Here is a 15019-nt window from a genome sequence, read left to right as displayed (position 1 = left end):
ACAAGTGCTCTTATCCCAACTCCTACCGCACATGACAAGAATCTTGTCATTCCCTCCGTTCCAACAGGGTATGCCCGGGGATTTGTCATTTGGTTTGAAAGCTCACGGAAGCATTAGAACAGTGGCTCTGAAACCCTTTTACTGGTCACCCCTTTCACATAGCAAGTCTCTGAGTGTGACCCCCCTGATAAATTAAAAACACTTTTTTGTATATTTAACACCATTATAAATGCTGGAGGCAAAGCAGGGTTTGGGGTGGAGGTTGACAGCTCGTGACCCCCCCATGTAATAACCCCCAGTTTGAGAACCCCTGCATTAGAATAATGAGCAGAATTCACTATTTTTACATTTATACTTTTACAAAATAAGATCAAATCAGCAAATGCTGCAGAAGACGACTATCTACCCCTCTCCCTTGGCACCCTCTCCTGTTCTTTCTTCAGAAGGACATTTAAAGGTTTCTGGTAGTAAACTAGAGCTAAAAATAACAGATTAAACAGCCCAGCTGCACCCAAGTCTCCTCACAATCCATTATACAGCAACATCATGCAATCCTGCAGAGATACTTTATTTTCTGTCTGCAGAATAAATCAGGGATTTTTTTTTTAAACACGCATGCTCCAAGTGAAGACAGAGCTGTGTCTGGCTCCATGTGCCCTCTTTATGCAGGGACAAACTGGGGCAGAGTTGAGTAAATAACATATCTAACAAATTTTGCCCTCCTGCTCATGAAATATCTGGAAGCAAATTGAAAATTCTTTAAAACTGATGTTCAAATTCAGTGGATGATTTTTTTTTACTCTAATCTTACTTTTTGCTTGTGAATATTCAGAAGCTGGATACAATGTTTAGATGCAAGTGGTCAGACTAATAGCACTGTATGTTTCTGTTCCCTGACTGGGAGTGTGTGCTAGGATTTCTTGTGCAAAGATTTGCATGTGTGATTTTAAATACCAGTTTCCAAAACACTGCTTGAACACTCAGGGAAAGCAATGTACAAAGATGTGAATGGGGCTAAAGCACATTTGAACAAAAATACTGCACTAATCATATATTTAAAAAAAAAAAAAATCACCCAGACCTGCTGGGACAGCAAGAGGCCCACTAGGATTTTTATTCCCAGTTTTTTTAAATAAAGGGGGAAGAGATTCAGTACATCTCTGAAAAGCAATACCTTAGTGCAGCAGTCCCCAACCTTTTCGTCTGGCGGGCGCCAGACAAAGGACCGTGGCGGTGGTCAAGCATCCGCCAAAATGCCAGCCGGAACGCAAGCGCATTTAGATGCCCCCGCAGGTGCCATGGCGCCTGCGGGCATCACGTTGGGGACCGCTGCCTTAGTGGAACTGGATGCGAGAAAACAGAAGGCCATCAAACTAGTAACTGGGGGACACGATGTTGGAACAAGCATATTTAAATTGATAAAAAACCCTTCTCTTCTCTGTGTGATTCTGTCTCTACAGCTATAGGGGGTGTGAGGGTAATTACACATGCCTGCATACAAATATATTCATTGATATTTACACAAACACACCCCTATTACTACAGGGCTACCTGTGCTACAAGGCTACCTCATGCTGACTACCAATTTGATGCATATGCAAGTGTAGCAGCACTGTATGTATTAATGTCTGCTCCTGTAAATCACTACAGGACCCAAATGTGTCAGTGTGTTAAATCTTATTTTTTCCAGTCCCCTTGAAATGTTCAGCTTTGGTGTTTAAACCAGGCACAGCTAAGTTACCAGCACTATGTACGCAAAGCACAGAAGAATTTACCATCCTGAGAGTTGAGGGGCTTTACAAATTTTGGATGTCTCCCGTCCTGTGGGGTCTGATTTATAATATACATTTGATAGGTGGGACAGGGTTAGATTTGGGTCCCAATGTTTTGCTTGGCAACGACTGCCAAGAAAATCCGCATCTTAAACTGAAGTTCCCAGAATTTTAAATCCCAGCAGCCTCTTATGGCAAGTGAGGAAAGCTGAACGTGCCCAGAAAATCTTTCTGGGTATTAGCTCTGATTTATTCAAATGATTAGGAAATTAAAACAAATTTCACACCACAAAGATTTACATATGCATATCTCCTTTCTGCTGCCTTCTACAGTGCCCCCCGCACTACACTAAGCCCAGGCTCCAATGCATTAATTTATAAAACCGAGACCAACACCATTGCTCTTGCTTGCGTAACTGAAACGTTACAGCTGCCTGTATGAGCCTGGGAAAAGAGGGATGCTGTAGCATATGTTCGCAATTCAGTAGCACTGAGGTTGGCCTCTCCTAGGTAGGGACAAAACCACAGAAGGTCCTGACATTACTCTCAGTCAGCATTTTGTAAATCCACCCTCAAATTTCAAACAACCTGGAGAGCGTAAACACAGATCCAGGTAGAATCCTCTTTCAATCAGGCAGAGTGTCTCAGGGTACGTCTACAGCAGTAGCAAGTCTCAGAGCCGGGGTCAACTGACCCAGGCTCATGCTATGGGGCTAAAAATAGTAGCGTAGACATTCCCGCTTGGGCAGGAGCTTCGGCTCAGAAACCCAGCAAAGAGGGTTGTCTCAGAGGAATGTCTACACTGCTCTGCAAGTCCCTCAAGCCCAAGTCAGTTCACACAGGCTCTGAGTCTCACTGTTGTGGGTTGGGTTTTTTGTTTTGTTTTGGGTTTTATTGCAGTATAGATGTACCCACAAAGAGCAGAGGCTGCTTTCTCTGTACAGACCCCTGAGCTGCGCCTACTCAGCTTGAGAAGTTGTCAAGCTCCGAGTGTTGGTTGACAAAGAGGAGAAAAAGCATGCGGTCCACCAGTTTTTAGGAGAAAGGCAAGTTTTGCACAGTCCTGGTGGCCTTGCGTAGACAACATTAATAATAATAATAATTTGCACTTATCGTGTTCCCCATCAGAGGATCTCAAAGAGCTTTGCACATCAGTTCTCACACCATCCCTCTGAGGTGGGCAGTATTCCCATTTGCAGATAAGGTAACTGAGGCAGAGAGATTAAGTGAGGTACTGAAGGTCACACAAGAATTCTGTGGCAGAGCTCAACACAAGACAATCTGAGGTTAACGGCATACTCCCTTGCCATGGAATTTCTGTTTTACTTAAGTAAAATTAAAAATTAATGCAAGGAAAGATGAAAAGCCAGTAGGCTTTTCCCACCGTCTCTGCTATACATCTCTATGGCACACAAACCTGGGGCTCTGACTTATCAATTTACAATAAAAGCTTAGATCATCACACCGACACACCATGAAAACAAACCCACACTAATCTGACTAAAATACCCACTATGCAATACCCTCCACTGACCCACCTATCTGCAGCAGTATCAGAAATTACCTGGTTATAAGGGTAGAAGAGGGTACAGACAGCACAGTAGGGCTCGCTCAGGGCAGCAGCTGCATTGAATTTTCGCTCAGCTGGGAAGTTATGTGCTTTATTCTTCCACTGCAGGGAAAGTAAAAACTTCAAAGCCTCTGGGTCACTCACATCCTCCTCCCCGGAAAATGGAAACGTTTCTAGAGCAAAATGAGCAATGGGAAGTGTCTTCAGTACGGACGCAATGCAGCAAGAGGGTGTAAAATAAACACTCCAGTGACACTTAGAAGAAGTTAAAGAACAAACACCATCAGTTTGTTCTTCTACAGCATTTTTCATCCATAGGTGCCAAAGCATTTTACAAAACCAGCTATCATTATCTCCATTTTCCAGATGGGGAAACTGAAGCACAGAGGGAGAGTGACTGGGCCACGCTCATATGACAGCTCAGTGGGAGAAAAGAGAGGCCAGGTTTCCTGACTCTCAGTCCCAGTGTCCATGCATTAGATCATGCAGCCTCCACTAATTAAGCCAAGTTGAAGGTGTGCAATACAGATCTATAGTAATATAGACAGTAGTTTCACCTGTCAGGAAACTATGTGATGATTCATTTGGACAGGCCAGCTCCCAAGAGGGGTCTGAGCATCACTCAGTCTCCATCTGCGAGTGGCAACTCTATTCTCAACTACCACCACAGGGTGCACTCCTTACTCCCCTAGAGATTTAAACTGTGCCCAAGAGGCAAGCTCAGTCCGGGTTCTACTCTACACTTTTCTGCAACTATTCCCCCAGCCCACTTTCAGCAACGCAATCTAATGAGCAACCTTCATCTACTTCTGGCACAGGCCTGACAGGCAGCTGTTTGTGCTGATTAGTTTCTGTCAATTCTTTGCTTTCACAAACTTCTGACTGGAGCCCCAGGCATTGTGATGGCTTTAGCAGAAACATCCAGCTAATTTGCTTCTCCCACAACTCTAAACTTCCTCCCCATTCTTTTCTGGGTGACAAAATCCCCATTTTTCCCCTACCTAGCTGCCAAAGCCTCCCCATGACAACTTCTACACATTCAAGTACATGGGGCATGCGGAAAAACCATCCGAGGCAGAGTAAAATATTAAACATTACAATTAATACAAGGTATAGTATACCGATTGTATTATTCATTTTCTGATTTCATTCAGTGGAGACCATCCTTCTAAAAAAAAAACAAAAAACTTCTGAATCTGCTGCAAGATTTCCAGACTGCTGCACTGCAGGAGCATGGAACCAAGGGGCCTTGCAGTAAAGTCTAGGTCCCAGTTTGTTAAAAAGGACCTCAACCTTTAACTGTTTCCCCAACTAATTCCATTCATTCTATATGAGGATGAAGGAAAACACAAGTTCATGCCAGAAGCACTATACTCATATGCAGTATTTTCCCTGGCTAAAGGTATGTCTACACTATGAGCTAGGGGGGTGATTTCCCTGCTTGCGTACACATACATGCACTAGCTCTCATCAACCTAGCATGAGGTATAAATACCAGTGTAGGTGCAGTAGCACTGGTAGCGGCAGCAAAGGCAAGGCTTAGTTGTGCCAAATACATACCCACAAGCCAGTGCCAGTATGCGTCCATGTGTCATGTTACTGATTTGAACTGGGACCATATAGAACACGGTTGCAACCGAAGTCCTGCAAGGGCACCAAATCTTGTATAAAGGGGATCAAATGAGGTGTCTAAGACCAGGTTATGGGTTGCTGGTTATGATTATGCTGCCTGTATGCATGTGCCATTTTTGCAGCTGAAGTTATGAATATTGGCTCTATACTGTCTGTATTTCAAATGTATGCTATGCTTCTGGGTGACACCCCAGACAAGCTGATGGTGTTAGCTTTGCCTAGCCTGCTTGATGGCCAATTAAGGACCATCAGCGATATAATTGACCCATTGATAGAATGGCAGATATGACTTGAGACTCAGCAAAGTATGCAGGAACTTGCCCATGTGACTCCAGACTCCATTTTGCTGTAATTTTCCACAGTAAGAACAAAGAGGTGTCCTTACACCTGGAAAAAACTATAAAAGGCTGATGCCTCATCTCCATCGGGTCTTCAATCCTGTTTCTTACCTCTGGAGGGACTTTGCTACAAACTGAAGCTCTGAAAAAAGGACTGAATGACCCATCCCAGTGGGGGATGTACTCCAGAGACTTGATTTAAACCTGCAGTTTATTTCATCTCTGCTACAAGCCTGAACCAAGAACTTTGCCATTACTGTATGTAATTGATTCCATTTAACCAATTCTAGGTCTCACCTCCTTGTCCTTTTATGAATAAACCTTTAGATTCTAAAGGATTGGTAACAGCATGATTTGTGGGTAAGATCTGATCTGTATATTGACCTGGGTCTGGGGTTTGGTTCTTTGGGATCAAGGGAACCTTTTTTCTTTTACTTGGCTGTTGGTTTTCATAACCATTCATCCCCATGATGAGTGGCACTGGTGGTGATACTGGGAAACTGGAGTGTCTAAGGGAATTGCTTGTGTGACTTGTGGTTAGCCAGTGGGGCGAGACCAAAGTCCTCTTTGTCTGGCTGGTTTGGTTTGCCTTAGAGGTGGAAAAACCCCAGCCTTGGGCTGTAACTGCCTTGTTTTAAGCAATTTGTCCTGAATTGGCACTCTCAGTTGGGTCCCACCAGAACCAGCTTCGTTACAACATGGGTAAGGGAATTACACCCTAGCTTGTAGTGTCGACATAGCTTAAGACTCCAAACTGCATTACTTCCGCTTAGCAGTGCGGCAAGGACAGCTGTGAACAGAAAGCTCTTCCAGGGAGCACAGAAACCTCCTTTGGACAGAAGTGTCAAGTGCAGCTTGACCATCTGAAAGTGATTTTGTAGGCAGATGTTTTGAAGTCCTGATCTGCCAACCGATGTAGCCTCTTGAGTAAGATCAAAGAACTTGCCCTTCCTCCCTCTCCACTGCACCCGCAGCCTGTCTCCAAACAGGAATTTAAACACTCATTGCCCAGATCATTCCCCCAAATTTTCCCATGATGTTTTCCCCCCCATCTCCTGTAGCTAACAGGTCTCACCCAGAAAGTCAGAAAAACAAACTAGAGCTGGGTTTAGCGTTCACCAACACTTCCTTCTGAGTGCATAGAGGCAGCCACCAATTAAGCAAAATGCAGAAGAATCTCATGCCATGGTGTCCCGTTAACGACCACCCCAACGATTTGTCTGGGCTTGTCAAGCGACTGGCTGGCTAAGCAAGTAACCCCGGCATATCAGTATTCTCGACAGCCATTTGCACTCACCCTCATCACTTGAGGCCTCCTGCTTAACCACAGACAATGGGGAGCGGGTTGGTGGTTTGCCCAGTGGGTGACGGCGACTTTTCTTGATCTCCATCTTCATTTTTGAAAAAGCAGACGTGGCCTGAAACAAACCAGAGCATGTTATGTGGGAATCCCAGAACTCAGGGGAGCAACAGAGGCCAACTCAAGTTAAAGTTCCCATCCTGGGGAATTAACTTCCACACAAAAATCATCATAGCCTTTGGGCAGAATCACCAAGGACCTCCCTAGAGGTAATTTTGGTAGATAAGGCCAACACCCTCCCATAAGATCATGCCAGGTAAAGGTAAATGACAACATTTTCCTCTACCCAGAATAGCCTCAAAGTCAAATGGAGTTCACCAGTTTCACTAGCCTCTGAAAGGTGTGATTAGTCATGTAACATGGTGCCTGCATTTCAGCTGGAAATCTCAGGGTAAAAATTCTTCCCTTGAGTGAAATTCTTATCTAACTCAGGGAGTTTTTATAGTGCCCTTTACCACAATATCTAAGGCAAATGAAGTCTGAAGGTATAGATCAGGGGTAGGCAACCTGTGGCACGAGTGCCGAAGGTGGCACACAAGCTGATTTTCAGTGGCACTCACACTGCCCGGGTCCTGGCCACGAGACCGGGGGGGATCTTCATTTTAATTTAATTTTAAAAATCTTATTTACTTTACATACAACAATAGTTTAGTTATATGTTATAGATATATAGAAAGAGGCCTTCTAAGAACGTTAAAATGTATTACTGGCACGTGAAACCTTAAATTAGAGTGAATAAATGAAGACTCGGCACACCATTTCTGAAAGGCTGCCAACCCCTGGTATAGATCCTTGAAATCTACAAAGGAATTTTCTGCTCTTCTCCTCTCCCTGGAAAAAGGTAGCTTTGCAAACACACGCACCATCATCATCATGCTGGATGTAATGAAAGTGCTTTGTCAAAGAGTGAGGTCTTGCAGTGAGCCTTTGAAGTGGTTACACTCCAGATGGGCCTGTTGCGACCCACTCCATTGAGGAGCTAGGGAGCTGCATTCTGCACAAACTGGGACATCTGCATTTTACCCACATTCAGTCCAAGATTTACTGAGTTTCAGTCACCTATTCTGGAGGTGACCAAGGCCTTGTCTACACTAGAGAAAAATGATAGATTGCAATGCTTTTTAATTGGTGGAAAGTGCCCCTGCATCCACACAATACTTTAATGGATTGTTTGCCGGGCATCAATGATAGTTACCCTAAAAAAAAATTTGTAGTACATTTCAATCAATGCTAATTCAACTGAGCACCCAAGTACACCCATTCCACTACAGCATGTTTCTCACTGCTGTTCCCTAGTGCATCAGCCACTGCAAAACTGGCCTCTCTGATCATCTTTCTGCATGCCACAGTTCAAGGATCAGCTCCACAAGAAACCACCTACCCATACACGTAGCATTGCCTGGAGTTTGATAACAAGTCATTTTCAGAGCAAGCGACTTCTGGAACAGTATTTCAACTCTAACTGATTGCAACTGTTGTTGTTGTCGTCATCGTCTTGTCCCATGGAAACAACAGGCCATGAAGTTCAAGAATGAATTCAACAACTTGCACAGGGTCATTTGGTTAGGGCTTGAGTCAAGGTGTCCAATCCAAAACATATTTCACTTTTCTTACAATACTATACTCAAAATTGTTAACAGGTGTTAAAGCCGACATCTGGTCCCATCTCCACTGATTTCCACTCATGCAGTGTTGTAAAGATCCTCCAGTAAAGACCATCCCATCATGATCATGGTACTGGAGTGTTCCCAGAGAAAATCCCGGGCTAACAGGGCTCTGACAATCATATTCCCGCTATAAAGTTGAGAAAGAGTTCAGAAATACGATGCCTTGGTGTTCTACTGCCCAGTCCCAGGAAAACCTTTACACTATCCCCTCACAGTGAGGCAATCAGCATGCCCTTTCCCAGCTGGGAACATATCACAGGAATGCCACATCTGTAGGAGCTTGTCTGAGCAGCTAGCCACACTGGCAACAAGTGTTCAAATAAGGAATGGCAGGAGAAAGGCAAGGATTTGAGACAAAAGGACTGGAAAACTAAGAATAATAGAAGTCACTCTGATGTTTCCCCACACACAGTGTTAAAAAAAAAGAAAAAAAAAAGTAAACAGGATCTGTACCAGATCTCCAGCCAAAGACTCACCACTACAACTTTGCTGCAGACAGCAGTGGAACTCTGGGGGATGGATCAGCTAGGATGAAAACGACAGGCAGGAAAACCCAAATGTAGGGAGGGGATAGATGAGTTAGACCTCATCAGCCAGGACCCGTTGGCAGTGAAGGTCATACAGAGTAATGCTGGCATTGCCAGGTTATAACTCTAGCTGCTAAGCAGCTTAAAATCAAATAACATGTTTGGGGAACATGCTTGGGGTTCACATGGCTGCTACCATTAGCATTTGTGGCAGGGTAGACATAGCTACACAAGAATGTGAACATCAACTGCTCCATCATCTCCACCTCATTATATGCTCCTTTTTTCCCCTACGCTCCCACATCTACTGAACCAACTCCCCCTATCATCTCCCAGCTCCCGCCAGATGCACCAGGCCAGGAGGAAATGGCAGGTTAAGTGGCAGCCACGCCCAAAACAGAGGACAAGCAGCAAAAAATAAAACCAAATTAAAAAAAGGTACAAAGAGACCACAACGTAAGCAGCATAAAAACAGAAGCATTTTATTTCTCCAGCACAAACCACACAGGCTGTGGCCAAAGCATTTACATTCTATTGTATCTGCCAGCCCACTTGCCACCCAGCAGCATGCACTGGTAATCACAGTATCGACGGCTCTCTTTGGTGTAAGGCACATACATTAGAGCACAAGTTGGCCTGCTTTGAAATTTACAGCACAGGGGGTTAGTGATTCAAAGGCAGCATCACTGTCCTTAGTATGGCATTAAGAATAAAAGTGAAGTGCATTCCATGCTACACAGTAGTCAGAGGTGCAGGCACCACGTGCAGCCAATCACAGCTCCAGCAGCTTGTCGATTTTAGCCCTGATCTTCCTCCAGTCTGCAGACACTATATCTGAGAAACGCTTATACAAAAGGTGTTTTAATCGAGCCACCGTATTGCATGGCAAAGCACATTTCCCTCTGCCCCCACGATAGCTAACAGTGCCTCGCCATTCCCTCAGCTTATCAGGGGGAACCATACGGGAAAATAAAGCTGCAGCGTATCTCTCCGGCTTGCCGCTAACTCTCTTGAATATTTCCCTTCGCTGCCTTTTGGGAATCCTCCTCAAGGTGATATCATCCAGGGGTAGGGCAGCCTGTAATAGGTTAAGGTTGTTACTGTATTTGTTATTGAAAAGTTACCCCCGTCTCCCCATCCGCCTCCCAAAACCACATCACAAAAACACTCCTGGGTTACACAGCAGCCCAATACTGGGGGGGCAACAGGCAATCTGCTCACCATCTGGGACAGACTGTACAATTGATCGTACTTAATAAGTGGAAGCAAGGGCGAGACAGACATCACAGAAGCCTTGCAATGCAACAGAATGTTGAAGGGTTATTATGGTTACTGGCTCTCTCACCATTTTACCCTTTGACAGTAGTTGACTATTGGCAGCCAAGACTAATAGACAAGCAAAACAGTCCGCCAACCTGGACGATGACACCAAACTAACACCAACCCAGCCTAAGACAGAAAGCCAAAGACCAAGTACAACATATCTGCTGAACTGATGGGAGTAGCAGAAAGTTTACCAGCTGCAAGGGGAAAAGTTGTGAGTCATGAGCCTTGCTCTGTTTCTCCAGCATATGATGATCCACACATGGACAGGTATATGAGGCTGGAATTTCTCTCCTGTAATTCCCTATCATTCTCTCACCATTCACAGATATGAGAATTTATAGAGGGGCATTCCAGGCTTATGGAAGGGATGTGTCCTCCAGGACTTCTTGCTATAGGACTCCCTGTTCTTGCCCAATATCCTGCATTTTAAAACACTGAAAATATCCCTTATCGGGAGCTTCTTCCCACATCATGATCCCAGCTGTATCAGAAACTTTTCACTCAAGACAAGGAGAACGTTTGCAAACAGTATTACATCCAACTATGAAAAAAACTTGTCAGATTTACCTCACAAAGCATTCTAAGTTTGGATGTTTGTATGTGTTTGTCTTGGGGCATCAGATCTGCTCTAGTTAATACACTATTACACTTCAGAATATACATTAAGGCCATTTTAGAATGTATTTGTCTATGCAGCAATGCAATGGAAAGGCAATGTATATCACTAGCATAACAGATTTCACTTGACTTAAGGACTTCAGTAACTCAGCCAGAGGTTACAGGTCTATTACAGGAATGGATGGGTGAGGTTCTGTGGTCTGCCATGTGCAGGAGGTTAGACTAAATGATCATGATGGTCCCTTCTGGCCTTAAAATCTATGAGGCTATAAAAATAACATCCCCCCTGGGCACACACACATTCCCTTCCTCATTATCTCCGTACAGCAAATGAATACAGAGGTCACAACATACTGACAATGAAATACAGTCTGCCCTGTTTTCAGAATAGGTGCACAGAGCACCCCTGATCCAAGTAGCCCTCCTGCTGGTGACTCTGCTAACAGTAACTCTTGCCTCCACATGTGCATGGCCTGATGCAAGTGTCTAGGACTGTATACTCCAGTCATCTTTAAATCTCTTTCAGGTATATTGTGCAAGACACAACAAGCAGGAGGGATAATAAGGAAGTCTGTCCAGACAGTTCTTGCAAGGTGGCCTTCAATCTATCACTGACTCCACTGATATCCTTCATTTCCTCAGGGTATAGCTGAGTCTTCCATTCCCTTGCGGATTTGTTTTCATAAACCAGGGAAGCACATATGCAGAATAGCATTAGAGACAGTGATTTAACTAATTTCAATTCAACTGGGGGGCAGGAACAGAGGTCTAATTTTTGGTCTTTGTGGAAAATGGATGGATCTGAGAATCACTTCCACCTTCTCGGGCCAGCCAACACAGATATATATATGAACTGACTACAATGATATACAGTGACCTGCATCAAAAGGAGTGCTACCTCTTCCTGTTAAAGCACTCTAAGGCTTTGCTGAGATAGCAGCTGTGTTTCATCAATGCACTGGTACAACTGAGGAAATAATGGTTCAAAGCTTGCCATAATGTCCTGCACGCTGACCACATGCTCCTTGCAGTACATGGTCATGGGCACCTCTGTCACAACAGTGCCTACAGTGGACTTATAGACCCTAAACTGATCCTAACTGACTGGTAGCTGACCAGGATAGCTAGCTCGCACACTGCTGTCACTGAGATCCTCCATCAGCCTGGAGAAATGAGCATTCCGGTGTTGTAATGCCCGGGTGAGCTCAGCACAGAGGTCCAGGAAAGTCTCTCTTCTTCCTGAAATTCTGAAGTCACTGCTGGACATCCCAGATCACAAGCACATTCAGGTCCCACCACTTTGTGCTCGTGCGCATGGCCCAAAGCATCTCTCCCCACCATTGGAAACTCATTCAGGAATAAATCAGAGAAATGTACTCTGAAAATCCAAGTTGACAGGTGACTCCAGGTACTATTCTTTTGGTCTCCAACACTCAGCACGAGGTCTTGAAAAACAATCCACTGCATCTCAACAGCTGCCTCTACTGCCTCGCGGTAGTTTTTCCTAAACTCTAGCATAAACCTTTCTTCATAGGTGCAGGACACACTTGAGAGTGTTTGAGCTAGCCTACATGTTCCAAAAACAGTTTGGAACTAATACCGGCTACAAGGTAAATATTGGAATACCCCACAGCCAATTACTGGAGTGTCCCAAAGACTATAGGAGTTTAACCTCTCCCTCTCACAACCCTCCTAGGTCCTCAGTGGCATGGCAAATGTTTCCCAATATAGCACGATGACAGATAGCAGTGCTAGAAACTCAGATACATTCCCAGTGGGTATGGCACCACAACCAGCACAGCAGCAAAATTGTAGGGGCCTTTAACTTGGTGCCGCATTGCCAATGTGGAAATACTCAAATGGGCAGCTGAACAACTGGTGATAAAACCAAGTGTTGAAATACCACTGATTGATTTCTCTAGTGTAGACAAGGCCTGTGGCATTGTTCATTGTGGCAAGCGCCTCATCCGGGGGGCTAGGCGGGGAGAGGCAGAGTTTCCTAGCAAGCTGAAGATGAAAGGTGGCGGCTTTTGTGCCACTGATAGTTCCTGTTCAGACTACATTCAGTATTGAGTCAAACAGGATCCCAGGGCTTGGCATCTTTTTGAAAAATGGGGAGGGGGGGGCAGAGGACAGAGTCAGTAAATTCTTAAAAACATTTCCCTCTTCCAACTAGCATCACTATGGCCTTTTCCTAGATTTAGGTTCAACGCACCACTTTCCACCACACAACATGCCGTTGCAAGCTGAATCAAAAGCTTGCTGGGGTAAAGTTCTATAGAACCAATTAATTTTCCAGAGGACCTAGATACATCAATTCTTGCAGCTATCCCACATGCAAAGGAAGTCCCTATAAGTGTATGAGGTTCTGTACAAGATGCACGTCCCTCAAAGAAAAGCTTACACTCTAAAGGCACAAGTGGGACACAGTATATTGCATAGCTATACAAGAGAACAAGATAAAATGCTGCACAACAGAACACTGTGTTTTGTTCCATTGTATAATGTGGGGAATGGTCCTTAAGAGCTCAAATAGACACAGCAGAGTCAGATTTGGGGAGGAAAAGAGGGAGAACCCACATGGCTAGAAGTAAGTCCTCCAAAGCAAAGTAAGTCCTCTCAGCCTTTCCAAACTATTGTAGTACCGTTTCAGGAGTCTGATTTGTCCTACGTACCCCCAAGTTCCACCTCACTTAAGAGCTAGTTGCTTACAAAATCAGACTTAAAAATATAAAAAAAGTGTCACAGCTCATTATTACTGAAAAATTGCTGACTCTCTCATTTTTACCATATAATTATAAAATGAATCAATTGGAATATAAGTTAGCCTGCTGTAAAAGTAGGCAAATAGCTAGATGAGGTGATGTACACCTCCTGGAAGATCGCTGTGTAACCCTAAGGGTACATGTTGAAAACCACTGCTCCAAAGCATTACAGAATTTTAGCTCAGATCCCATGAGGCATACTGCTGTCCCACCAGTACTTTCCCTGGAAGCAATATTTATTGATCTCCTGATAATCAATGGTTACTTACATCAGCAGCAGGTGCTACACAGCCCTCCTTCTGGAACATACCTGTAAGTCACTGACCTCAGGGGCAACATCTGCATTTTCCACTTCTCTCCTCTCCTCATCCTTCACAGTGAGCTCCAAAGGGACCACCTGCTCCCGCCAAACCTGGCCTTTTTGTGTGGCAAACTGCTCAAAGGCCTGCTGGCAGGATATGCGCTCCTTTTCAAAGACCACCTTTTTGGTCCGTGGAACCACATAAAGCATGGGAATGATGGGTCGGGGCTTAAAGTCATCCTCCTCGCTTGGTACCTCTGAGGGCAGGACGATGTTGAGGGGAGCAGAGGGTAAGCTCTTCTCTGGCGTGGCAGATGCTGGTGCTGCTACAGGAATCAATGGCTGTGCTGCTGATGCCTCTTCCTCTGCTGGTTGCTGCTGTGCCGGTGGAGGTGGCAGCAGCTGCTGCTGCAAAGGAGGCTGAGGTGGCTGCAGATGATGACTGTGATGGTGGTGGTGGTGCTGATGGTGAGGGTGCTTCTTCTTTCTCTCACCTTTTACTTTTGGGGGACGGCCCTTTACCTTACTGTCTCCTGTTAAAGAAACGGGCAAGAATCAACTTGACATGCTGAAATGTCAGGACATTCTTTTATTTCACCTTCCCCCGTGTACAAATGAGTTTAATGTTGGTCAAAAAGCACTGGATTAACAGGACAGGCAATAGAAACCCCATCATCTTTGAAAGAGATGCAGCATGGGCACTGGCCACGCAAGATACACAATGCTGCCCCTCAGCTCTGACACCAAAGGACTGGCTCTAGAAATCAGAAGCTCATTTTCTGCCTGTGTCCTATTCAGTCTTTGACCTGCCTGCTGAGACTGCCAATGTGAATGTCAATGGGGACAGAAGACACCTGTCCACCAGAGACTGGACTGAGAGCTTCAAGGTTCACATGTATGTTGTATTAATATAAGTGAGTTACCCAATACCAGTCATCAGCCTAGGCAGAGAGTGCCATCAAGCTAACTGGAATTCTGATCCTAGAACCCAGCTTGATTGGGTTACAGCACTGGAATAGAAGATTAAGCGAAGGCAAGTTCTACGTACTTCCCTCATTAGCTATTTCACATGGTTTCTCATTTGCCTTACTATTCACTGGGGGAAGTGATAGTTAGCAGAAACCAATGTAACAATGTCAGAAA

At 44.7% G+C, this 15019-nt stretch overlaps 1 protein-coding gene across 5 annotated transcripts in view; it reads right to left on the bottom strand.

The window, feature by feature from the left end:
- The window catches only part of KDM4B (lysine demethylase 4B), a 157257-nt gene that overhangs the window by 20026 nt on the left and 122212 nt on the right, over positions 1-15019 (bottom strand). For 2 of the 5 annotated variants that reach the window (XM_050934416.1, XM_050934417.1), the window contains exons 12-14: positions 13886-14409; positions 6610-6730; positions 3337-3515 (exon numbers count right to left, since the gene is read on the bottom strand). In XM_050934416.1, the coding sequence (XP_050790373.1) occupies positions 3337-3515; positions 6610-6730; positions 13886-14409 (824 nt within the window). Of the gene's footprint in view, positions 1-1175; positions 2981-3336; positions 3516-6609; positions 6731-9332; positions 9945-13885; positions 14410-15019 lie in introns of those variants that run through there. The other 3 variants (XM_050934418.1, XM_050934419.1, XM_050934420.1) reach the window with 3 other exon arrangements.

This window comes from Gopherus flavomarginatus, chromosome 24 (assembly GCF_025201925.1).
Source record: "Gopherus flavomarginatus isolate rGopFla2 chromosome 24, rGopFla2.mat.asm, whole genome shotgun sequence".
NCBI lineage: Eukaryota > Metazoa > Chordata > Testudines > Testudinidae > Gopherus > Gopherus flavomarginatus.
Note: the sequence above shows the minus strand (reverse complement) of the source record. Positions and strands in the feature narration are given on the sequence as shown.